Raw genomic sequence first — 27127 nt, forward strand, 5'->3', positions numbered from 1 at the left:
CGACAGATTTATTCACATCATTGAGTCAAATATACTAATATTGTAAAATTTAAACAATTTTTTTTATTTCTGTTTTAAAAAGAATGTATAATTTTTAAATGTTAAAAAATTTATGTTTTGCATTAAATAATTCACGTTGATTACTTTTATAGACTAATTATGAATGAAATTATAAACATGCAGGCATCAAAAATAGATTTTGTTTGTATTATTTTATTATAATATGATTTTTTAACGATAGAAAAATTGTTAATTCTAATAGATTCGTGAATGACAAAAAATTAAATCGATTCGTTCATAATTTTGGATGTTTCCCCACCATTAAATTTTTTTGTAACTTATTCTTCTCTTATCGACCTGGAGAGGTCAGGTCGAAATCCGGGACAAAATAGATAGGTTGAAGGTAGTAGTAGTAGTAATAGTTAGGGATAAACGAGCATCCAAGGGATGCGTAATCACGTAAGAAACAATCGGATCAACGGGAACCAACTCACCTAACTTAATTTATGCAAGACAGTTCTCTGGACACGATACTCCACTTCGTTTAGTAAGAGTCAGCGTATTTGTCAAGTTTACTCTGACTAGACGAAGTATAATAATATGTCGACATAGTTGTGGATAATTTTTTTCTGGAAGTTATCTTTCGTTTTCTAATGTGATAATTATCATATAATAATTATTTACAAGTCTTATCAGTCATGCAAATATCTACAATTTGTAATATTTTACATACGTATGTAATGTTATAAGATATATTTCGAAAATTATAATCCGATCTGTAATAGAGATAAGTAATTACTGACTTACTAAATTGATTGAAAATATTTTATTTTTGTGGTTAAATAAAAATGTAATTTTTTTGGCACCGTTGTACTTATAATTATCCAATAACGTATAATCGGGCGAGTTAACACAAAGTCAAGAATGGCGTATCTCGTACGAATGATTAAAGAACGTTAAAATCACAGTTTTCTTCTTTTTTTTTTATAAATCAAAGTATCAATGATACTCAAGATATAAAGTTTCCTTTTCATTTTATAATGGTCTCTTTCTTTTTCTTTTTCCGTGCTTTTTTCTTTCCACTTTGTCAAGTGTCGACACTTACATTATGAATATAGAGGTAAACGTTGATGCGTATTACAAAATGATGCTCGGTTTCTTATATACTGAATCGCCCCGAAAAAGGTTTGAAATAAACTTGGAGTTTTAGTACAACGGCACCGGATGCGTGTCCCACATTTGCGAGTGGAAAAGCGCGGTGGTAGGGAATAGAAAGAGAAGGAGCTGGAAAAGAGAGGAAGAGAGTAGAAAGTTGATGGTACGGGCTGGAAACGTGATTCTGAAGGCGTATACATCGTAGAACGATAATGTGCAAGAAAGGTAGGCGCCCAGCCGGTCTTCTATGAAAACGCGTTATTGGGAATAATTTGACTAGAGGAGGCAAAAGAGGAGGAAGTGGTGGAGAAGGTACTGCTGGTGATGCTGGGTGGATGGAGTACACTAAAGTAATTGTTAATGCGAATACAATGCTGCATTCCAAGTCAGTGTGAAATTATTCGTTATACTTGCGTAATCCTAACATCAAGTATCACTTTGATGAAAATGAAACTATGCTAATTTAATACTACCGACGACAAAGCTCTATAGTATTTTTTTGAAAACAACACAGAAAGTTTTTCAATATATTTACGTATAGCTGAATTTTTAAGAGATTCGAATTCCCGTTATAAATTAAAACTGCTTCCAAAGCAATTATATTCAATTTAATTATCTCGCATCTGCATCTTGTGAAACTTACGAGAAAATTTTTTGTTGAATGAACGATTTTGTTTAGCTAATATAGTATAGTATTTTCGTTTCGATCATAGAAACAGTAATATTTAAATTGTCACAGCTTAACTGTTCTACGATTGTGGTAAATTTTAGGATATCAATGATACTAGTTCAGCCATTGTTGCATGGTTACATAGTCCGTACGACGCGACAATAGGTGGTTGCATGTTTGCGAGAGTAAAGCATTGTTTCAAAGCAGACAAGTGTGTAGAAACTACCTAAACGTGAAATTGCACCACTTTCTGAAGTAATATGTCACGGCTTCTACTATCTCGGAAATACATACGCTCTATGTTTGATAGAATGTTACAAGGACGTCGAAATACGCAAATGTTACGGTGCGTACTGGAACAATACTCGTGTAATTAGGATTAATAAAGTATGGTACGACGTCTGCTCGGAGAAAATGCGTGAGATCTCAATGCAAGCATTAAGAAAAACTCTTGAACTGAATTTAGTTCGACCTTCTGTATTTTCGAACGTAACTTTAATTTATATTTTCTTAGAAAGAGAATTGAAGTAAGTGGAAGCGAAAAACGAGCAATGGATAAAATACTAAGTTTCTCTCGCTATAACAAAAAAAGGACGAAAAGGAATGCGTGATTTTCAATAGAGGGTCCTCTTGCCTTGGATTATTAGAACTATTTTATTAAAACTACGGGAGAATTTTCTTCGAACTTTTCGAGAGCAATTTATTCAAACTCGTCGACTCAGAATCCCGTGACGTTTGCTGCCGAATAAAGTACACGTTTTTATGATTATAAAGATTCGCTAGAACTTTTCCAACTTTGGTAAGAGCAGCTTAGTATATGCTCGAAATATCATGTAAGCATATGTTATTGATGGATGGAAATAGAGATACGCTGTAATAAACGGTGAAAAGGATTAAATTCTTTCAATATTGTTTTCTTTAAAATATTTTTATTAGTTTCCTATATGGACAAATCCACAAATTTCGAGATGATGGGATCGCACTCTTTTTCGTGAAACACGATGAATGTTTCTACGTTGCGTAGGATCCGATATTATTGACATGCTAAGATCTCGTCCGTGCGAGTAGATATTGTTACACTGATGTCGTGAATAATTTTTCTTTAGGTCGATATGCTTTTTACTGTGCGAAATAGAAAATAAAAATATTCGCTTTCTTCTAGCTATTGTCACTTGAATATATTATAATAATAATAATATCGATTTTTTCCTTATATCCAAGAATACAATACCTCATAAATTTCTTTCGATTTATGGATGAATTCTTTTATTACTTCTATATGTTTGTGATTCACCGTAATTATCTTTTTTTTAGTGCCACTTCATTTTTGTAAACACCGATTTTATAACGTTGTACATTAAGTTATATCGCTAATCTTTCGTACGTCTAGCTTCAGATACAGGGTATACAAAGTTGACGAGTAACAGATGATCGTGAAACGATTTAATAGTTTCTAAAAACGTTCCAGTTGCATGAAGAAAATTCATTAGTACAATGCATTCAGAAAAAAATCGTTTAGCGACAATCGTCTCGTTGCTGGCCTTACATTAATGATTGTTCTGTACTCTTTGCTTATGCGAATATTTATATGGGTCTTTACGAATTTCTATACTTCGTTTTATAAATATTGATCGTGATCAGCAAGTAGTTAAACAAATTCCCAAATAATTTTCACAAAATACGATAAACATTATTTAAAGTATTCAGTTAAAATGCTGACGAGCTTTCCATAGGAAATATTATGATATTACGTGATGTAATAATTAACGATTTACAATAAATCTCTATAATTGATAATAATTAAATTAAACAACGTATTCATCTTATTGCTATGCACATATGTATATATATATATATATTATATTATATATACGTAAGAATTTTTTCTTTTATATATTTTACCTTTGGCATGTCTTTTTGTTTATATCGGAATGATTTATTGACTATAATGATAAACGATTTCTTATGTTTTTTTTCATTCTATTTCATATATATATATATATATATATATATATATATATATATATATTTATCGAAGACACGAATTAGAAGTGATATGACATTTACACGCAATAAATAGACACGTTTATATGAAAAAGTTGATCGTGTGAAATGAAAATCTATCTCTCGAGCGTTATAGATTTGAATGCAATATATATATATACAAAATGATATATTCTTTGATTGTAAGAAGATCGATCTATCACGTACAAAAGAAATACTTCGCGTTTCTTATATTTTATTTAATGTCACTAAAATGTCTCCATTGTTTCTGTTTGTGTTAACGTTTTTTTTTGTATACACGCACTCGCTAAGTGACTAGGTATAAGAAGAACATTTTTATCCTTTACCTACTAATTAAATTTGTTAACATTTATGATCAATAATATTACTTACAATTTTTGGTCAGTCGAAAAACACATTTCCTCCTAATCGATTTCCCCATCTTTTTCTTTTTATTTTCTTTCGAGGCCCTCTTCGTGTCAGTACAAATTAGACAATTACTTTAGATTGGCTTGACAGTAGACCGTTTCACTTTTCACCTACTATTAACGGCCTTTGACGTATCCAAGTACGCCCTTAGTAAATTGAAATCCTTTGTCCTTAAAAAATTTTCAGGTCATTCAGGCTTCCAATTATTCAGCCTAAAACGTACCGACTGTTGCGAATTTTCTTTACCTCTTTCTCATTTGCGAAAGGTCTAAGAGGTTTCTGTGGATGGCGAAAAGCTTTTTTATTTAGTCTGAACATTACGTGAGGGTAGGAGCACGAAAATGGTAGCTTACGATCGATGTGAAGGCGTCCTCTTTCGAAAGAGACAGCCGGTTCTTTGACACATTCATTTTGCGTTGATTTAATGGCCTCTTCCATGCTATATACCTTTCATACTGCATACGGCATAGATTCGATATGTATAGTCATCTCTGATTATAGTCACGTTTCGATATTCATGAATATCTATGTCTTTTTAGTCGGAAGGAATGATCTCGCAAAATCGCTCTTATTCAGATTTCCTTCTAATTCGATTTTATCGTCTTCATTGTTAAAATACTATCGAAATCGGGCCATTAATCAATCTTGACAGAAACCTTATTTACGAACCTGATAGACCCATCGCAATAGAATCCCTAGGATAGATGTTTGGAGTTTGGACTTGTATTTCTCACTCGATAACAGGATAATCCGATTTAGATGTAAGTGTACAGGATATTGCGATATCGTTTCTTCTAGCATAAATTGTCTTGTTATCTGTTTTAACACGATTGCAAAATTTAATTTAACATTTCTTTTTTTTTTTCATTTTTCATTTGAAATGTAGAGGTACCTTTAAAGAAATTTCTTTTAAGCAGTATGATGCGAAAAGGATAGCAGATATTTTCTAATGAATTCTTTCGTTCATATCATTCATTTTTTTAAATGATTGTCCACCAATAGACCGCATCGAACAAACAGCAATCAAATAATTAGTAATTTTAGAGAGACGGCTATTAAAAAAGACACGATTAATAAGATACTGTAAGCAAATGTATGCTATTTTTGATATACGCAAAAACAAATTTTCAAGATCGATCGATTCTGAACCAAATGTTGATGATGGAAATGCTCTCTGAATGTATACATTGAATTTGATATTTATACGTTTCTTTCGAGCATTGTGTTTTGTTTTTCAAGCATATTATTTCATAATGATTGATTTAAATGCATGCTTCGATATGCACGTTTGTCATTTCGCTGGTCCTTAACTGATTGTTAACGTGAAGTTCCGATGACGCGTTGCTATGTACTAAGTCTTGTTTCTTGTGAATTTTTCTCAGGTCTCGTACTGGTCCTATTGCTGCGCAACAACTTTCCAGTGTTTTCCTGAATGCCGCTCGGAAATCGCGATTGAAGTATGCATAAATCAATGGATTCAAAGCGCTGTTAAAGTAGCCTACCCAAAAGACTACAGCAACTACAATATCACCACATTTGCAGGTGTCACAGAGAGACGTGATGATGTACCTATTGAACATACAGAAGAGACAAATATTATGTAATATTGTTTGTATCTTGATTTAGACTTAAAACTTATTATAATATTTCTATTCTACTTATAGTTAACATCTTGAAATAGAATGTCAGTTGTGATTTTTGATAACAGCTTTTGGTATGATTCAAAATTGTTTCCATTGATAGGAAAGAAACAGGTTTATTGGACATTTTTCAGTAGACACAAACTATCAAACGGACCTCGATTTCTTCCTTTCGATTCCTTGACACCTTTTCTAGAGGATTCTATTCTGACGACGTTATTGGAATTCAATTCGACTTCGTACTCTCGCGATTTCCGGACAAGGAACGAGGATGCCAAAAGCGATCGTAAAAATATATTGACATCGCTTTCTCCAATTTATATATTTTCACTGGCTACGCTATGAAAGACATTACTCCGGAAGTATCATGAAAATAGCTTCATATGAATTCAAAAAAATAAATGGTAAAGGAACTAAAAGAATTTTTCAACGGTGTGAGCGATTAGTAAGCAATGAGAGCTATCCGTTTCAATATCTATAAGTATTTTTATAGAAAAGTTCATTTATTCAGTTAAAAAGAAATGGTCGTAACCTTTGTCCATCTATTTCAGGTATAAACTAAAGTTAAGGTCAATATGATATAGATAGAACGTATGATTGATATTGATCGTTGTCGGTAAAGACAAGAAACAAGAGTATGTAAGTTCTTCTTAATTGAATTTCTACATTACTTAACATCCAAATAAAGTATTTTAACTGCGTTGATATCCCGCCCATTAAAAAATCATCGTGTGATAGAAGACAAAAGAGTACTCCATATGTTTTTTTTTCTTATAGTAAACTTGTTAGATTGTTCTCCATTCATTAACAATTTATTCGTAAAGTGGAGCAATATGAGATAATGAAACGCTACACTTGAAAACCACTCTAATAAAATCTGGGTCGAGATGCGTAGGTAGCTTTATCAGACAAGTTTAGTTAAAAATTTCAAACAATATTGTGGCATTCATCTTTAATTTTTTATTTTTACTTCGAGCACTAATGAAAATGAAACGAACAACGTCATGAGTACTGTACAGTGCTACTGACCGATCATCGTTGAAAGAGTCCGTATCAAAGTAGTGACCTTCGCAATATATGGGTCGTTCGTGGGAATCGAAGTACCACGAAGAGAAGATAGGTAGGTCAAGTGTTATACGAACAGCCAAAGTGAGGAGTATCAATTTATGTTGTTTGATGGAATAAGGAAAGCGTAATAAATCGTACTACAGATTAATGAAATTTCATTCTTTTCTATAGATATACTCAATTAATCTATCAATTATCAATTCTATGCAAAATTTAATCTTTCGTTGTGTTTTGTATCTCACTATTATTATTGAGATTATTTAAATTCACCTTTCGATTGTTTTGATAACTAATATCTCTCGATTAATAATCTCGTCAATTTTTTATACAGTTTGGATGTTCCTTGTTATCGATTATATTATATTAATAAAATGTAACAGTGTTGGGTGAAATTGCATAAAAGAATTAGATGTTAGTAGAATTAGATGTAAATAGAACTAGTTATTCCTAGTTTCACAACATGTGGAGAATATTAGTTTACCGAAACTTTAGTCCAAGGCATCGTATTGAGAATAACAACTAATACATCGAATGCAAGTTCAATTGCAGAAGAAATTTGTAGATCGTCTTGAACAGAAGCATTTCACATAACTATTCTACGCAATCTTTTTGGAAGTTAACAAATCGTAAGATTTATAGAAGCCATTTCTTTGTTGTCAAGTATTAATAGGATTGATCTCTTGATTTAGTGAAAGAAGCAAATGGTTCTAATTTTTAAAAGGGTCGTGATCTCTTCTTTCCCTTCTTCATCCTTCTTTCTCACCTTATATTCTTTCTCACCCATTCTGATAAACATCGAAAAGGAATTGAAATGGAAACCAATTCGAATTGTCTCGAGATAGTATCCACTCACGTAAAATGTATGCAAGTTTCATACGAGTGTATGTTAACTCGACTATGTTATCAATTTCTTGTGCTACTGATTGCATTAAATTGAATTTACACATGTGAATATTATGATACACCTACGAGCGAGCATAAAGGGCTATCGAATGATTTGCAGTAAGATTAGAAAAGAATTTTCTAAATGGCCTATCATTATTTTTTTTCGGCGACATGAGATTGAAGAAATTCATAGTATTCACTTTTTTAAGCTCTGTGATCTCGTTTCATTCGATAATACTAAAATTTTCATCACTTTGATGGTTTAAATATTTACAGTGATTTGTATTTTTTCTTTTTGAAATTCTCATCTGTGAGATAAGATGGGCATAGAAAAGTACGTCCATAGTCTGGACCAATCTGCTGACTATTCGTAGTACTCAATATAATGCTTTCAGGTAGCACTTTACAAATACACACATACGATGGACCGACACGTATACTTGTGACAGATCAAGGTTGGGTTGTACGGATAGACTTATATATTGTGCTCTGGGCAAACCACTTCAGATCGTTCCAACACACTACTTTTTCCACTTGAAACTATCGATCCTCTCTGTACACGCCACATTCGTCTCCTTACCATGTTACCGTATCCTTAGGAATTTTGGTTTCGATAACCATCCTAATTTTTATTTTTTTTCTTTATATAGAAGTCTTAGAAGAAAGTCTGTTCTCTTTTGCAGAAATTGGAAAAATTATTACAGTATTCCTGAATAGCAAGCGATGCAATGTTTTCGAGATAAAAGTCAGGAAATTGAATATCTACGCTCGATTCGCTTAACAAGAACGAGATAATTACGTTTTTCTCGAATATTGCTTAATATTGGCTAGTTTCCAGATAAAGGAGAACGAACGGGAGAAAAGAGAACATTTCTAATTCTTGAAAAGTTTAACTCGGAGGAAATGTTCGAAGAAACTATTGTAGAACTTTCTAGTTACAAACATTAATGATCCTATTTCAACCGTTTTCGCATTCTCTCCCCATATAATACGAAATTATTCAAAGTAACAAAATATTGTATAACATTTGTAGTATCCAATAAAAGGAATGATAGCAATAATTTTAGTATCTTTAATAAGTATCAGTTTACAACCTCTCATTTTATTTCTTATTGTTTTAATCTGACCGTATTTTCTTATATTAAGGACATTTTAACAAGTATAATTACAAAGTTGTAAAACTTTCCTTATTAATAAGATTTATTTCATAAATTGATTACTCGATTTCTTTGATAATACGTTCTGTAACGGAGTTTTTTTAAATAAAATTCGGCGAAGAGTTTATAAGATTTTTTTAAGAGCAAATAGGACGATTGGCTTATTTCAAGTAATTGCATTCAGAAAATAATTAAATACGGTATAATAATTACATCGATTCTTGGAACATGGTTAACGATCTCTGTAATAAAATAATCTATGTGGAATAACTAAAAAATATTCAAAAATATTACTTTACCAGAGAAAGAAGGGAAGCCAGCAAGCTAAAAACGCTGACATGATAATCCCGAGTGTTCTGGCCGCCTTCCTCTCTCGTTTCATCTTACTGCTGCTGGTGATCGGTGGCTCTTCCGGTTGAAGATCATGCGACGATTGGTCTACCGTGGGTAATGATGTAAGACCCGCAGAAATACCATTAAATCGCATATGTTTATTTAAAAGAGCCGCTGCCACTTTGCTTCTGGAAAAAATCAAATATTATTCATTTTTTTTAAATCTCCTTGTATATGCTAAAGTAGAAATGTTAAAGTTAACTATTACATTTTTTTTTTAAACACGTGTACTTATACTACATATGATTTCACATATCTTGAGATTTCATATTCTCGTCGTTTCTTATTGTTAGATAGAGCTGCAGTAGTAGAGAAAGGTACTATGATTTAAAATGATTTCCGTGAACGAAAGCAGTTCGCTGAAATATGACTAATTTTGCCAATTCTTCTTTCATCTAAGATGAAAAGAATGAGGCCAGATGCTCTAGAATCGGATTAAAGATATGGATTTTTCTTTGAGAGTGTCAAGAAAACGGTATTATTTTGTGCTATAATATATGCGACTACGTTCTCGTATGATGTGAGTGTGAAATTACAATATTACAATTTTTTAAATATTATTTATAAAACCCTATAACGTTTATATTTCTTTGATTGAGATCGAAATATTATATATGCACGTGCCTATGAAATCCGGAATTTCATAAATTTATATATCGCAAAGCAGACGTTATTCAGCAACGACTTGACTAGAAATTGTATTAATCCTTTCAAAAAGAGAGAATGAAAAAGAATTAACATAAAAAAAAATCCTCGCAAAAAATATTATTGAATTATCGTGAAAAATATCGTTTGCTGATATCATTAAAATCTGTTCAAAAAGAACTTTAAACTTGCAGAGTTTCTACAATACCTATTCAAATTCTATTTTTGCGTTGAGAAAGCTTTAATACAATCATCTTTAATTATTATATTTTATTCAATTTATTTCACAGTGAAATTAATGAGTTGGACGTTCGCAGTGGCTCTCACGTATTTTCGAAGGATTTATTATTCCTTGTAAAAGTAAGATCGCGATTTTCGCTTTACAAACGTTGCTTTTGACAGAAAATGATAATTATTCATGAGATCATTTATCTTTATTGCTATCAGTACGCAAACCTTGACATTGACCTATTAATCATACTCATACGCTCTACTTCATGTTTTCATCCGTGATCCATGAAAGATCTCCTCTTGAACGCTTTTACAAGCATACAAATCCATATTCTACGTTTTTTCATATGTCTCGACTTGTCTCTTTCTTGAAAATCCCAGCTTACAGTATCTATTATTCGTTTCTTTTCACTAGGTTTATAACAGTGTACGACCTAGTTCGTAGATACATTAGAACATACGTCAGGGAATTGTGAAAAAGTGAGTACTTTTATCCAGTTAATACCTCCTTTACAACATATATAGATAATCGTAGAGTTCGTAGATATATGGATGTTATGGCGAGAGCAAAGCTTTGCTTGTTATGTGAGCATGTAGCTTGAATTTGTCGGAAACAAGAATGTTAAAAGCGATCTTTTTTTATACTGCGTGAATGTGTACAAGTGCATACCTATTTTATTCGTGATAGAAAAATGCTAAACCATGTTCAAATAATAAGAGGTTTCATCTTGTTATTTTATTTTCATTTTGTAAAGTAAAAGGGAGAAGTCTGAATAAAAAAAGGAAAAAAACAAACGTTTTCTCGAACTTCCTGAAATGTAATTAAATTTCTATATGAACAAAAAGATTATAATATGCATGCAATTATAGTTTTTACAAAATTGAATCTTTATTGTTGGATGCGATTAATTTAATCACTCAAAAGTTGAATACATTGACATTTAATATTTGTTCGTGAATCTTCCGGGTTTGAAAGGGAATCAAGAATTGATCCATTTGCAGGGAATTGATTGCTCTAGGCAAATAAAGTAGTCACGAGATTTAACAAAAAATGTGATAAAAAGGAAAAAAACTGAACGTATCAATTTCTTACTTTGTTATAATGCTTCACTTCACTCTCTATAGTCAGAAAAGAAAGAAAAATAAGAGAGAGGGAAAGAAAAGCAAAAAGAAGGCTGACTATGGTGTGAGAGTTTGAATTAAATCATACGAATAAAGGACGAATAATAGATATCGTGGAAAAAGCGGGAAGATGGTGCAAAGAATATTTGTGAGCGGGAATTTTTTATAACTTTCAAGCAAGTAGTCGCTACTGAAAAGTGTCAGTGTTTCGTGTTTCCAGTCACTTTTCCGGCAAATCGTTGAAGATTGTAAAGAAAGTTAATACCATACGAGTCAACTTCGTACACGAGAATCACGATATTCGATGATCGATTGAAAGCAAACATATGTGCTCCGATTAATTCAACTTATGAAGCTTTCAATGCGAGCTTCTTTGTGATAAAAGTATCTGTGGATTAATGAAAATTACTGCAAACACAATTAGCTTAGTAATAGTAATTATCGAAAATTCATTTATGTTTAATAAATCTCTCGAAAGATAAATCTATTAAATGACGTTATATAATACGAATTTTTTAATATTTTAAACTTTTATTGCAGGATGATGAATTCAAAGATTTGTGTTAAAAACTGTTAAATCTAATATTTTATAATTTTTATAGCACCGACTATATCTTCTTACATATCTGGACATTACTTTGCCCTTTTATATTTGACATTAAAAGCCTATTAAGCAATAAAAGGGAGACAAACATTTTACTGAATATAATCACTGTTGAATAATAAATGTATCTCAGTTCTCGAGTAATCAGGAATGACCGACTCTACTTGCGGCCACTTCCATAGGGAGACGCAACCGGCAGGCTTAATCCGGGATTGTGAATGATATGATAGAGAATGGAATCGAGAAGTATGCCTGTGGGAACTCCAACAAGGATCATTAGCAATTGGTCTCGCGAGAAGTAGAGAGACTGAAGAGATAAAATGAGAGAAAGAGAGAGAGAGAGAGAGAGAGAGAGAGAGAGAGAGAGAGAGAGAGAGAGAGAGAGAGATTGAGTAAATAATAGAAGAAGAGGAAGATTGAAAAAGAGATTTAGCAATTCTGATTTTACGTTTGCATATACTCTTCGTTACGAGTTTCGATGATTCTTATTTCATTTTAAAAGTCTTTAACGTTCCTAGCCAAGGAGTATGCACTTAAACTTCAATATTGAATTTCACGGTGTACTTTAGTTAGTTCGATTGTGATTCCAGATTGTATAAGTCAAGATAAAGATTTATTGCATTTTGCTTTGCTTAAAGCGCATTAGTATCAAACAATATACATATATGCATTATTATGTGGACAATCAAGTTATCTAGGACGCTTTTCTTTTTTCCGCGAAATCACTATCACTCTACATACAAGCGATTAACAATAGAAACCATCGATTCCTTGCTCTCTCTCCCTCCCTCCCTCCCTTCCTCTCTCTCTCTTTCTCTCTCTCTCTCTCTCTTTCTCTGTCTCTCTCATTGAAACCAGCAAGATCGATATGAAGAGACTACTCAAAGAGAAAGCTATAGAAAAAAGAGAACCTTTTACTTTTATTTTTCTTGAACAAAAGTGAGTGTGAAGTGAATGAAGTCGAAATTGGAATTGAAGGATTAATAACATGTGTAATATTGTTATAATTATGCCTATATTGGATACTTACATTTCGATTCAGGTCTGGTTATTTGACCACGCTTATAATTTTACTTCTTATGACCCTTTGCCAGTCATAAGATTCACATACATATTCACTAGTTTCGATCGCTTCTAACAGGTAGGGGTATATCGATCATACTGTCTATAAACTAACGATACACTTTTACTTAAGGATTTACTATTATATCCTATAAATAGATAGCTCGCCGCCTTCTTATAACTTATCCTTGACTGTGACTTCAACATACGTAACTACAATGATATTGTCGTGTTTAAAAACATTTAAATATTGAATTTCACTTCACCATGTATACAGAACAATTTTATTTTTGGAGATCGAGGAAAAGAATTGTTAATAAGACCCATAATTTGATTTTCACTTAAAAAAATGTCGCTTATTCTAGTATTTCTAGAATTTCATTGATCGACGCTTTTCTCACAGAATATAACCATCTCCTATACGTGTTTCATTCAACTCGTTTACGCTATAAATTGTTGATATATGTGCGATTAAAATGCCAACGAAAATTTGAATTCTTTTGCTATTATACAAATATAGTTTAAACGGAATGCTTTCATATTTTTTCAAATAAATTAGTGGATAATTGTATGACACATAATCGATCTTTATTTATCTCAAGGATATAACTAATTTCAGGAAAGGCTTTTGATAAACGTGACAAATAAATTACAAGAGTAAGTATATGATTTTCCGGTGATAATTTCGAACAAATCAGATTAAGAATAGTCTAGGGTATTTAAGAAATTAGTTAGATAAAATATAAATAGATCGTTATATTTTCCTTAGTATAACAAAGTGAATTTGTTTTCTGGCTTCCTGAAAAGAGCGCGCTTTTAGACTCACTAGGAGGCTAATGTCTGCTTGTCAAGCAAGCGGCATTATCCTGAGAGCAAAGTTCTGAAGGTAAGAGAAAGTGTCGTTTCATCGTATTTTCGAAGAAACGTTTAACTTTCTCAATATCGCGTTGTGCGAATACCGGATTCGGTGAAATGGAGTAGAAAACGATCGAATGGCAGAACAAGGAAGATTGAATCGTCCGATGAATCTATTCATATATAGCGAGTGTCATAGAAATTTTCTCCTTAATCAGTCAGTTAAACGATATCAGAACTATTGTTTATCTGAAATAATCCAACTATTTAAGAAACTATTATTATCTTTCTTCGAATGTCCATACAGCTGAGTAATCATACTTTTAATCGATTTTAGTATTAACGAAGTAATCTTTCGGAGCATCTCATTTCATCTTTTCCTTTAGTTTGAAAGTATGATGTCGTAGAAAAGCGGAGTAATGAGTGTCAGCAGCAGGTTAAAGAGGAAAGCGGTAAGGGGAGAACGAAGTAAGTAATAATCCTTTAGATTAAGGCTTGGGCGGGATAACCCAAGCTCAATTTTTCCTACTAAAAGAACCTTCTCAGTAACGAACTCGGAAGTTGAGAATTTTACGAAGACGATTCCTCGAGTGAAACCTTCGAGATGACATCCCAAGCTAATTGCATTCGACAAATGCTATTTGATATATTTTTCGATTTCTATTTTCTACGAATGAAAGAGAAAAATTTTCGTTATAAATAATATCCCCGTGTTATTTTTTTTCTCTTGTTCAATTATAAAATAATCAGCTTCAATAGTGATTAATGTGTTTCATTTAATCGGTGTCGAATTGAAAGTGAATGTAAACGTGAATAAAGCGTGAGTAATAGAAGCGAATATCGTAACGATTCATTATACGACGGGATGCGAATGGTCGAAAATGGAAATGGAATTTGACTTTTATTTCGTAGTTTATTACAGACGGAATGAAATGAATAGCAAAGATCAAAATGCTCACATTTACCACTAGACAGAGAGTTTTGTGTGTAGACAATATTTATGTGTAGATTAAATTTATTACGACGATGAGATTAATTTTGGATGATTTTTTCATTTCGTCCACTCGGTCAATAGATTGATTGTGAAAATTCATTATATATGTACCTTACTTTTATTTTTATTTTATTTTTCTCTTTATTTATTTATTTGTTTACTTTTTAATTGATGAATCTTCTTTCTTTATAACTATCTCTTTGACCGAATATTTCATCGCGAATGGAAAGGCAAATTTAACGGCTTTTGCATTCATGATCATACGTTTCGGCCAAGTACTACACGATGACGGTGATCACCGATAATGGTGTAAGTGGATTTGCGTGGGTCGCTCAGGGCTAAGAGTACCTCATAGCAGCACCATCGCAGATTACTGTTTACGATCTCTTCGAAAGCTATGGAACGGAGTACATCGACTATTCCGCACGAAAAACTATGTTTTCTCCATTAAATTTTCACATCTATATTTTGTTAATAAGAGTAACTCTCTTTGATAGGTTTACTTTATAGAAGTCAAACATAGAATAGATGAAGTTAAAGAAGAAACATTACGTGATTATATTAATGGAATTACATTTGAGCGAAGTTTCAACCAACAAATTTAATCTTCAGTACGTTACACTGGAACGTTCGTGTTTTCGTTAGAATGAGCTCGGACGTTATATGTTCATAATACATATCTACGAAGCCTTATAAGTGTTGCAACAGAAAATCCAAATAATAAGCATTATTTTAGAAATAAGATCGGAAACACGTATGGTACTATCAATTTAGCAATTTTATAATTTATCAATTATAAAATTAAAGATAAATACGAAAAAGTGTTTTATAAATGTCTTCGACGGTGAAACTCTTTCTGGCCAATAATTTCTTCTGAAAGCTTAAATCTCTAGGATATAGTTACTTATATATAATATTTGAGAAAAATCCGTTTTGTCTTACCTAAAAAAGGTAAAGGTCTTTTGGACACTTGGACCCATTGACAAAAGAAATCTCATCTCACAACTTAAGAACAGTAGGACCGCATAACATTAACTGTTTAATCAAATTGAACTACTAGTGGTTAATAGACCTTTATATCGTAGTCAAACGTAACAAGGAAAATTAAAACGATCGTTGTGATTTTTATCTCGAATTGCATCGACGAATGTAAAACATTGTTATCATTACAAATGATATTTTTTTTATTGTAAACGTTGTTATCGCGCTCGTGGCTATATCTAGTACCTGCTAAAGAAAATAAACTTTTTTTGAAGGAAGATTATATCGGAGCGAACGCAATAAATTATTTTCAGATAAATTATTTTATTCGAATATTGCATTTTAAACAAAAAGAACAAAAAGAACCGAAAACAAATATTTTGTAAAAAACGAAGTGCAAAAATGGAACGACGTTCCTAAAGACGACATATCGATCGGTCGACGTTATGGAAATTTTTGATGCATAAATCGCCTTATGATATACTTGGCATTGACTCTTGAACGAAAGCTCATTAACGAGAATACCTTGACTTTCGAGGACACAGTCTAGATCGTGGTCAAATAAAGGCCGAAGAAGAGGGTGAAATCGTACATTCTTCTCCTTATGAATGACACTTGGACTTTCTATAAGCATTTCGCGTGAAAAGTGGAACGCATCCAGTCGCAATGCTTCCATCTAGACAGGTTTCATATTTCTCTTCTCTCTCTTCCGTCGAACTTATATTATTCATTCCTTTGACCAAAGATGCGGGAGCTCCGTTTGATTCGATAGTGACCTCGGTCTTCTTCGTTCATATGAAAAGGAAAAGAATAAAAAACAAAAAAAAAGAATGAGGTCACTTCCGGTTTGACTAACAAGTTTTTTCAATTGAAAAGAGAATCAATCCGTGGCATTTATGTCCTTCTTATAGAAATTTTAATATCTTACGATCAAATTAATATCTGCTTGCTTTGTCTGAACATTGAAAGGTAACGTCTTTTATAATTGATTAAAACAGAAAAAGGAGTAACAATAATCGTCTTTTAGAAGTAGACTTTTCAGAAAGCACTGATGTTATTAACGTTTTTTTTTTGTCTCTATAAGAAAGAAATTTATTTAATCTGCTTGTAAAAGTCGAAGAATTGATATCGTTGAAATCAGCTCGATTTTTAGAAAAAAGATAACTACCGAAGGAGAATATTATTAGAGCATCGATAAATTTCGAAATATAAAACGCGTCGTAAATAAATATATTCAATGGGAATAAATTAAGCATAATTTTATTGTTTATTCTGTTCGATAAGATGAAATTCTTCAGAAAAATCTGTATCTAATTTGATTAAGGAGAGTGGAAAGTTTTGAAGGCTTTCTGTTAAAGATCGAGGAATTCAAGGCTTTAGGCTATGATAAAAATTCGCAATTATTTTACATTAGAGAGAAAAATCAAGATTTAAAGGAAGAGACGAAAAATATTCGAATAAGAGTGAGGCTTTCGAGGCAAGAAAATATAGTATTCGAAGTAATAACGTTTGAAAAGGACAAATAATAAGTATAATAAAATATAATTGTTCTTCGTTGACTGTTAAACATACTAGTTTTTACATACATGTTTTTTAGACTAGACTCATATCCGAATAATTTTTTTCTATTTCTTTTTTTCTTATTTCCATACACTCGAAGATTGAACGTACTCTAATATTAATGTTAATACTTGAAATGGTAGTTTGATTGGAAGCACATTTTCCATTACCATAGAAAACGATCTATGAGAAATGAAAGCTTCATCGGTCTTGATGCAATACAACAATATCATCAGTTTCCTCGATGTAAAGATATATCGGGAAAACTTTAATGGAAACGTGATCGTTGAAGGAAGAGATGAGAAAGTATCAAATAACGTGGAACTAAGTTGAATCTTAGGGAAAAAAATAAGCAATGTTAAAGGTAGAAAGAAAATCAAAGCAATTGACAAAAAAAAGAGTAAAAGAAAAAATAGATATTAAAATTTCGATAATGTATAGGATATAGGATGTGTCGATCGTTACTAGTATTTAGCAGATGAGTACCAAGTTCTTATGATATCCCATCAACACAAATACTTGTCCAAAGAAGAAGCTGATGCTTCCTCTAAAGAAAAACATAATAATTATGACCTAGCTAAAACGACATATAGCTTGCAAAGATAGATCAGATCCTATAGTTGCATCGAAAAAAAAGACAGAGTACGGTCCTAACAAAATTCAAGCAGAGCAAATGATAATTCATAGAAAGGAACAAATCTGTTGTTACAAGTCGGCAGTATCGTGTGAAAGAGAAGATCGTTTTGGTGTTTCAGAGATTCTCTCACAATAGGAAACTGACTTTCTCTTGCGACGACTGATAAATGAAGCAAAGACGTGTACTACTAAAGTCGATGTTCTCAACAAGACAATGGATCACGTCTGAAAAACAATAGAATATCGTTGAGAGAGGCTGATGGAAATTGTCTCAAGGTATATTACTTTTTTTTTCTACAAAAATGGTTACATAAGAATCTCCGTCGGATACGGAGTAAATTTTATGCCTTTATAGATTTGTCTGGTAGTTGTCGTGATGAAATTTTGTCATCTTATGAATATGTTTTCGTATGTATCAATCTTTTATATAGAAATAAATGCGATTAGAAACCGTGCAATAATGGCGAATCCTAATGGAAAAAGTACTAGACTAATTTTTAAAGTCGATAATCTAATGTTTTCTCTTTTATATTTCAAAATAATGGACGTACCTTGTTTTCTCAGCGTTATTATGCTAATAACTTTACGTCATGAACTGTCATATACTCGCATTTACATTGAACATTTTGTTTGACTATGCAAACTCAGCGTAATTGTGAAAAAGCAACTCATGTCAGTATGCAGATCTCGACTAATGCATTCATATAGAATATGCATTCCTGTCATGCGTCGTGACAATGCATCATATCGATTTATGTTTCTTCAATGCGATCTTGTAGCTGCTGCATAAATAAACCCAAAAGAATAATCGTTTTCTTGCTAAAAGAAAATATTGGTTTTAAGACAAAAGATATATTTAAGACGTTTACGCTGATCTATGAAAAATATTTTAAAATACATTTTGATCTTCTAGGAATCATATTCGGTCAAGTTGCATAAAATAAATGAACGAATTTTTCATAACACGAAAAATACATTCATATTTTTCTTTGATCCCATTATGTTTAACATCCGGCTGTTTGTCAACAAAATCTATATACGAAGATACACACACACAAAGTCAAGTAAACTTATATTAGAGAAACTATGTAGCTAACCGCTTTATCTTTGTCCGATAAAAAATAAATTCTACAATGTTTGATCCGAATAAGAGTGACCCACTTTTTAGAAACGATTTTACAAAGAAGGATAAAATTAAATCTTATCCTTCCATGACCTGATTTTCTCTGAATGTACAGCAATAATCGAAAGGCAAATCAAAACGTCGAGCACATCCTTGATGCAAAATTCTTGGCAGAAATATGCGGAGAATGCGATAGCGTATCGAACACAAAATTCGATTAATTATAGTTCGTCAGTAGAAGAGCGGCTTTAACAGCAAGGGCATGTTTGTTCTTCATGTATCGTTCTATCTTTTTTATGCCTTTTACTCTAATTGGAAGCGGACCAATGATTAGGATCTTACGATCTCTCGTGTTTTAAGGATTATTTCACGAAGATAATAGCAAATGCTTTGATATTCTCGAGTGCGCTTTTAAAGATAGAACCAACTGGCTACTGCGAAATACATATACATGTACACATAAACAAACGAACAAACGAACAAATATACAGATGTCTAACCAGATAAAAATATAAAAATATCAGCAATTTTTCCAGTGCACTTTCCCGACTCACAAAAGAGGTCATGGAAAAATTGGTAAATATTTCCGCTTCAAAAGTAATATGCACGAATATAGAGGAAGTTCTGTGAAGTGAAAATCGCGTGAGGACACTGGAGAGAATGTTGAGAAGAACATCGTGAATGGAACCATCTTGTGTGAATATTACATCGATAAGTCTTACGAAGCGAAAAGACGCCTTTAGTACTCTCCCACGTGAAAACATTGAAATACAATTTTTCAAGAGGCTGACGCTCAGAGGTGACATGAAAAATGCATTTCGTTGAGAGGGGATGTATCAAGGAATCGAGGATATAAAAATAATGAAATACGATGATTGACATTTGTCTGATACTCACCGATATAGCATTCGTTCTTGACGATCTGCTTCACGATAAATCTTGTAATACATCGCGATCATGATAATCCCAGGTACCCAGAAGCTTACGCTTGAGCTGATCACCGCATACAATTTGTTCACTTGAAACACGCACTCGTCGGGATATTTTTTTCGGTGTTCGAGATGTTCCTTGGTTGTGTACCACCCAGCGAAAATAGGAAGAAAGCTCATCACTGTCGGCGAACACCAAACGACGCTGAGCATCGCGCCGAGTCGAAGATTTGTCATGATTAGAGGATAGTCAAGTGGTTGAACGATGGCGTAATAACGATCTACGCTGATGCAGCAAAGATGGAGGATCGAAACTGTACTGAAGAAGACGTCGAGGGAGTTCCAGACGTCACACATAAAATAACCGAAGAGCCACTTGCCAGATAATTCGACCGAGGCGTTAAAAGTCATCGCGAAAATCGCAACGAGCATGTCGGCCAACGCCAATGAGACGACGAAGTAATTGGTAATGACTCGTAGTTTACGGTGTCTCATCACGGAAACGATTACAAGGAGATTACCGAAGAGAGCGCAAAGAATGATGAAACCCATCACAGTTGCCTTCGCCGTCAATACAAGCACGTGCTCGACCTCTCTATTCTCCGCACGATCGTAAGTCTCGTTTTCGTTCCTTTGTCCGGTGTCAATCAGAATATTCGGCAGTTGGCCCGGTAGATCGGTTATATTAGCAGAATCCTCTTCCATTGTACCGTTCAATTCCATTTCCTTTTTTTCTTTCTTTCTTTCTCTCTTACGTCTTCTTTCCAATAGCCAATCACCTACCCTTCTCTATTTTTTCGTCTTCTTTTTCCTTTTCTTTTCTCAATAATTCGACTGTAGTCGAGTAGTAACTCTTTCGTATCCGAAGGCGATCCGTTTCTTCTACTACTTCCTCCTCGTCGATCGAAAGATCGCATCGATCCATCGAAAAGAGGAAACACAGATTTCAAGTCATCAATACCACTCTTCGTGCCTGAGTATCTTTAAGTATTCTCCGATCTTCATTCAGTTCGTACAAGGAAACATCGAATCACTCATCTTCTCGACATCGACAAGGGTCGATGTACGCGATGATTGTAACGCATAAGGTCGATGCATTTCAATGATAGAAATTCGTCGAAATGACGCATCCATTGTTCGATTTTTCTTCTCTCTTCTACTATCCGTCATTGTTGGCTCACTTTCATCGTTATGGTTTGATTTAATCTGATGTTTAAACCGTAGCAACGTTGTGTTATTCCGTTCACGTTCCGTCGCGGTAGCCTGAAACACGATTGAAAAAAAATATATTTATTAGACAAGCGTTATGTTTCCTTCCGAATTAGCCACATTATAACGAAATTCGTATTACCCTGGCTATTGCTACATACCATTACTATATTGCCATTAAAGCTCTTTTTAGGTTTTACATTAACCATTTTTATCTAAGAAAAATATAAAAAAGTGGAAATAAGATACATTGTAAATGCCTTTCAATGTATCCATCTTTACGAACATTTTCAGGAATCTTCGCGCGGTATGAAATTTAAAAAGATACATTTCAAATACGGACGTAGATCTAAAACGAAGAGTTTATTATTTGCGCGTTAATAATAAATTCATAAACAGTAAATTTTAACAATTCGATATAATAAATATATAATCGATACATAATCCCATTGCTCTAAATTAATAGCAATGAATCGTTTTAATCGTCCGATCAGGTTCGACCATCATCTATCGTTAAGATTTTAAAAGGTCGAAGAATATTTTTGTTGTCAATTATCCGTAAAATTCTGCGAATGTACAAGCTATGAGTCGTTGCTGTCATTTCTAACGTAGCTTATCATCAAAGTTAATCTTCAAATAATTACTTTCGCGCAAGTACACACAATGTGAATTATGGCAATTGGGCGAGGAAGTTGATAGCGATGTGTAACGGGTCGGCCTAAACTGTTCTTTCTTAAGCCCGAATAACTTTCGTTATTGGAAATTAAAAAATAAAATTAATTGAAATAGCTCAATTTGTTCTATAAACGAAAAGCGAAAAATCACATAATGTCACACACATAAAAGTCACACAACAATTTTATTATTAATTGAAATATAAATTCTATAGAAAAGCTTATCTTCTCGATTGTATGCATGTATTTTTAACTTGGTCAAAATACACGAATTTATCACGGTTGAAACTAGGCATCACATCCATAAACCGTTTAAAATCGATCGCGTGCTTTCGACCGTAATCGTGCCGGTTATAACGACACGCGTTGCTTTAAATCCGGTCAAAAATTTGTGGCGTTTTTCCATCTTGATCATCGTTCGATCCCATTTACAACATTCGATTTTATGTGAACAATGTAATTTCTTGCATTAGCTCATTCAACGAGATGCACAGTTTTTGTTCATTACGAGCGTTGATTAAGAAATGATTACTTGCAACATGATTAGGCGAAACAACATTAAATCACTTATCACATATCGATCGAATTTGACATACTTTGGACATTTGTATATCATCATATATGTATATATATGCATATACGAAAAGTATAATTCTTATCCGAAAAGTATCTTCCCTTTCGTACTATCGTCTGTTTCAGTTACGTTTCAAATTTACGGTCGTACTACGATACTGTCACGTTTGACAAACCTTTTCCGTCGTTATTATGCCGAAAGAGAACGAGCAACTCTTCATTGCGCACGAAAACTAGTATTATCGTCATTACAGTTCTCGATACGGAAATCCTATTTATTACCTATGTACATACATATACGTATATACCTACATTACATCCTTTTCCTAGCCGAAAACATACCAACAAATTTCTCCTTCCATTCAATCTATCCTCGAAGCAGCTGCGATCCATACCTCGGACTTAACCAAATATATTGCTTTTCTCGAAAGTAGACTCTCTCTCTCTATCCTTCGAGCTCTTCCGGATCTGTGTTCTGTCATCGTAAACAAAATCTCTCAGATCTTACGTTGATTTACATGAATTATGTCAAGCATCGTTCCAAAACGAAGAATCAATTATTAAATAAACAGACAACTATCGAAAATCCAATGAAAAATAGTATTTTATTGTATACCTGGAATGTATTCCTAAGTAAATAAAATAAAAAATATCAGTGTAATTACACTTCAAGCTTCTCGCCCGTCGTATCGTCGACAATGGAACAAAAAATATTACTTTACGGCAATGAACTTCTCTTTCAATTGGTGCATCGAAAATCGATTATCGTATGTGACTATTACAATATATATACATATATATATATATATATATATATATATATATGCGTATTTACTTTATATAGCACCTTGGGAAATCACAAGTAATAAGAGAAGATAAATATAGAAATATTCTATTGTGATCATATTAAACATTATCTAAATTCGGATCACGGAAGTGTTTCCTATTTATATTTTATTTAATGCCCTGGAGTTATTTTAAATGAGGATAAAAGCGTAGCTTTGTGTTACATCTATCTTCATGTATTTACTCGCATCTTATGTACACATATACGTGTACGTCTATTAACTCGGATTAAGCGAAAAGTGATCGTTCAGAATTACAAGGAGACTTTTATTCTTTATTTGGATGATTCAATAGATGTAACGTTTGGACAAAAGTAAAAGAAAGAAAAAAAAGTGAAGTAAAACATTTGCTTTAAAAAAGATAAATTCAAAAAGATAAACGCAACCCTAAAAGTTCCATAGGTTCCTAATGTATAGCAGATGTATCGCTTACATTACATTTAACGCTATCACTTAAAAACTAAATCACCTCGTGTCACTTTCACGAGCGTAACATTTTCCGTACCTTGTCATTTGCACTTTCGAATGGCGCGCAGCAATATCAGCTGTTCTGCATCCGAGATCCACCTTTTACGTTATTTCCCTAGCTAACGAACCATTAAGCCGCGTCGTACTCTTTCTCTCTCCTCTTCTTTCGTCCGTCACTGTCGTTCGCATGAGGAACGTGAGGAGTCCATAACGATGGGGAGAAACGTGAGATTACATCGTATATTTAATAGGTGCATCGTTTTATCGGCATTGACGTCAAACTATAAACGCAAAAAACGCGAAGAAGAGAATAAGAGACGAGGGACGACTAATTTTTTGTCTATCTTTGATCGTCACGAGATTCGCGATCATTTTTTTTCTTTTCTAAATAAAAAAATAACTGTTTAGAAGAAGTTATATGAATCGTGAAAAGTTTTCTTATAAATTCCTGGTGATATCTTTTTTCTTATAATATCCTGCTGCTTCTACAAAAGTTTCGATTAAAATCACCACCGATCGCATTGAACGATCTGCGGGAAAAACGAAGAGAGAGAGAGAGAGAGAGAGAGAGAGAGAGAGAGAGAGAGAGAGAGAGAGAGAGAGAAAGAGAGAGAGAGAGAGAAAGAGAGGAAGGATCGGTCGATGCTCGCGCGCGCGCGTCCGAGACGACGAGGTTCGTTCGAGGTACCTTAGAGAGGAGATCAACGACCGGCACCGAACGAAGGAACCTCCGCGACCGATATCCGGGCACCACGAGTATCGTCGTTCTCTAGTGATGAAGATGTTCTTTCTTGACCGATCGTATCGAAGCACGTGCAAGTTATACGAACGAACGCTTTTTTAACTGTCATGATGGATGCACGATCGCGATAGCTTCGCTTCTGGTGTATTTTCTCTCGATATCACGCATCAAAGACGTTTTTTCTCTTGAGAGCTACGCGATATGATGTCGCTCACACAACTAGCGAAGCCGGAATGAACCGTGACTGGTCGCGAATACTCGGAGCTTTCCCGCTTTCCACCGGCAGCACCCTCCACCACCACCATCACCCATTAGTATTGCCACCCTCCAAAAGCTTGCCTTACGGTGGTGGCGCCTCCATCTTCAAATGACATGAAAGGTCTTCTTCTCTATCGGCACATCATCGACGTCTTATGTGATCTTCCTCTTTAATAATCATTCTTATATTCTTTCAAATCCACTTTCATTCTTCCCATTTTTACATATTCGTATATATCCATTATGCAGAAACTTCTTTCGTACTTCCATTCAATTTCCAAAGTAAACCAAGCAAATTGACGAAACTAATATAATATCGTATGGAATACGATAGGATATTTATAATCATTCGTACGCACTCGGCAAAGTTTACCGAATAATTTTCCAATGACAAAAACAAATATTGGACGGCCTACCACAAGCTTCATTCCATTCGAATATTCCAATTCTGCTCGACTAACAATAAATTTCAATTTGTTGTGATAATACTTGATTATAAAAATAAATACACGAGTGAAAACGACGTAACGAAATTATATGCGTAGACACGTGCATCGAACTTATTTTTATCGTTTCCTTATCGATATACTGTTATTTTATCATATGTCCTCGGTGTAGAAAGCTGTCATATAGTTTGTTAATAATCGTAAAAGGTATAGGCATTATATATAAACGTAGGTATGCATCCACTTACGTAAGGTTCTCTCTTTCTCTTATATATCTTAAATATGATTAGTTTTATAATAAATTTAAGGAGACATTAAAAAAACAAAAATATCATTTGTCTCCAATTTGAAACTTGTTATATTTATAAAAATCCAATATACGTATTAAAAAAATATATTTAAAAAATCCAATATAATGTATTTTATACGTATACACACACACACACACACACACACACAATATATATATACGTTATGTAAAGATATATTATACCTATTTACCATCCATCATATGACAGAATTTTCACGGTGAAATGCTATAGTCGCGATCACAAATCGAAATCTGTTGTCTATAACAATAGATCGAATGGACTTCGTTGAGCGTTGTAAGGTAAAACAGGAGGTAAATTGAGCGCACGCATACGATTGCTAGAAATCATTTATCGTAGACAGATGCATCATTGTGATTGCATCATGTATTTCCCATATCGAACTACCTCGTTAAAATAAGGTCGCGTTCTACTACACGATACCGTTAAATTTACTCCATCCTGGAAAATCGATTCGGACGTACCATTTTCCCTATAACTCGTTCTACGATTCGATCGTAACGACGAGAGCTTCCCTTCTTTTAAATTTCATTCCTTCGCTGTCTCCGAATCGATTTCGTGGTGATACGTAACTTGTGTAATTTCCTCGCGAACTCGACTCATCGTTATCATCGTTCTCATTCTTTTTCCCTTCACACATGGAGGAATACAAATAAAAATAAAAATCTCTTGCTTGTTTCAAAACACATAAAATTTGTAGTTTCGCTTCCTTTTGCTGTGATAAACGCAAATTTTGAAAAAAATTCAAAAAATTTGATCTAACGTAAATTGATTGGATCATCCAACGATCTAACTAAATAATGATTACATCGAAGCATAATTTTTTGATTTCTTAGGATCTGACAGAACCACTCAAAGCAAATAAATTAATTAACTCGATGATGACTAATTAGTGTGCGATGATGAAAGAATTCTTATATATGGTATGTAATCATGGATTAAAAACACTAACTCTTAATTTAATCAATTCATTCGAGAATGAACAATATCTTAGATAATGGCTTTTGTTAATAGGTATTTGACCTTATAATCCATGAAGTGTTCGTATTTACAATTAGACTGTTACGGTTGCTGCTATTCGATATGATTAGATCTAGGTTTAACTGAAAGATTTTATATTAGAACACGGATAAATATACATCGATGAACGCGATAAGGGCGAGTTCTCAAGCATCATAGTGTGCCGATGAAATTTAATACGAAAGATGAAGGTAAAAGGAGGTTTCAAGCACGTTTGAACATTAAATCGAAGCATCTTCATTGTTTTCTTTTTTTTCTTTCTATTTTTCTTTTTTATCTACATAAAGTAAAAGGAGTAACTTTAAAAAAAAAAACTTTCAAGCTTAGCAGACTACATGCTTTTAAATTTTGACGCTTTGATTTTTGTTGTAGAAATATGTGTGGGATTATATTCCAGAGATAGTTTCTCTATCTTTTCTA

The 27127-nt window shown here is 33.2% G+C and overlaps 1 protein-coding gene across 3 annotated transcripts; it reads right to left on the reverse strand.

The window, feature by feature from the left end:
* Window positions 1-2737: 2737 nt before the first annotated feature.
* Window positions 2738-24940, reverse strand: LOC122637913 (octopamine receptor beta-1R-like). Of its 3 annotated transcripts, XM_043830439.1 has the most exons (5): window positions 24601-24937; window positions 23950-24193; window positions 20112-21406; window positions 9308-9529; window positions 2738-5827 (listed from the first exon to the last, which is right to left on the reverse strand). In XM_043830439.1, exons 3-5 carry the CDS (start codon window positions 20864-20866, stop codon window positions 5521-5523), a joined length of 1284 nt encoding a protein of 427 aa, XP_043686374.1. In that variant the 5' UTR covers window positions 20867-21406; window positions 23950-24193; window positions 24601-24937; the 3' UTR covers window positions 2738-5520. The 3 variants fall into 3 exon arrangements, with proteins under 3 accessions (XP_043686374.1, XP_043686375.1, XP_043686373.1); XM_043830440.1 differs by having other exon boundaries at window positions 9308-9526; window positions 23950-24940; XM_043830438.1 differs by having other exon boundaries at window positions 23950-24937.
* Window positions 24941-27127: the final 2187 nt, after the last annotated feature.

This window comes from Vespula pensylvanica, chromosome 2, assembly GCF_014466175.1.
Source record: "Vespula pensylvanica isolate Volc-1 chromosome 2, ASM1446617v1, whole genome shotgun sequence".
Classification (NCBI taxonomy): Eukaryota; Metazoa; Arthropoda; class Insecta; order Hymenoptera; family Vespidae; genus Vespula; species Vespula pensylvanica.

What these genes read in the sequence shown, in the direction of transcription:
- LOC122637913 (XM_043830439.1), bottom strand. Translation starts at nt 20,866, where the DNA reads ATGGAATTGAACGGTACAATGGAAGAGGATTCTGCTAATATAACCGAT. An exon ending in CAAGAACGAATGCTATATCG is followed by an intron (nt 9,530 to 20,111) that starts GTGAGTATCAGA and finishes GATTTTTTCCAG; the next exon opens with AAGCAAAGTGGCAGCGGCTC. An exon ending in TGGCTTCCCTTCTTTCTCTG is followed by an intron (nt 5,828 to 9,307) that starts GTAAAGTAATAT and finishes TATGTTCAATAG; the next exon opens with GTACATCATCACGTCTCTCT.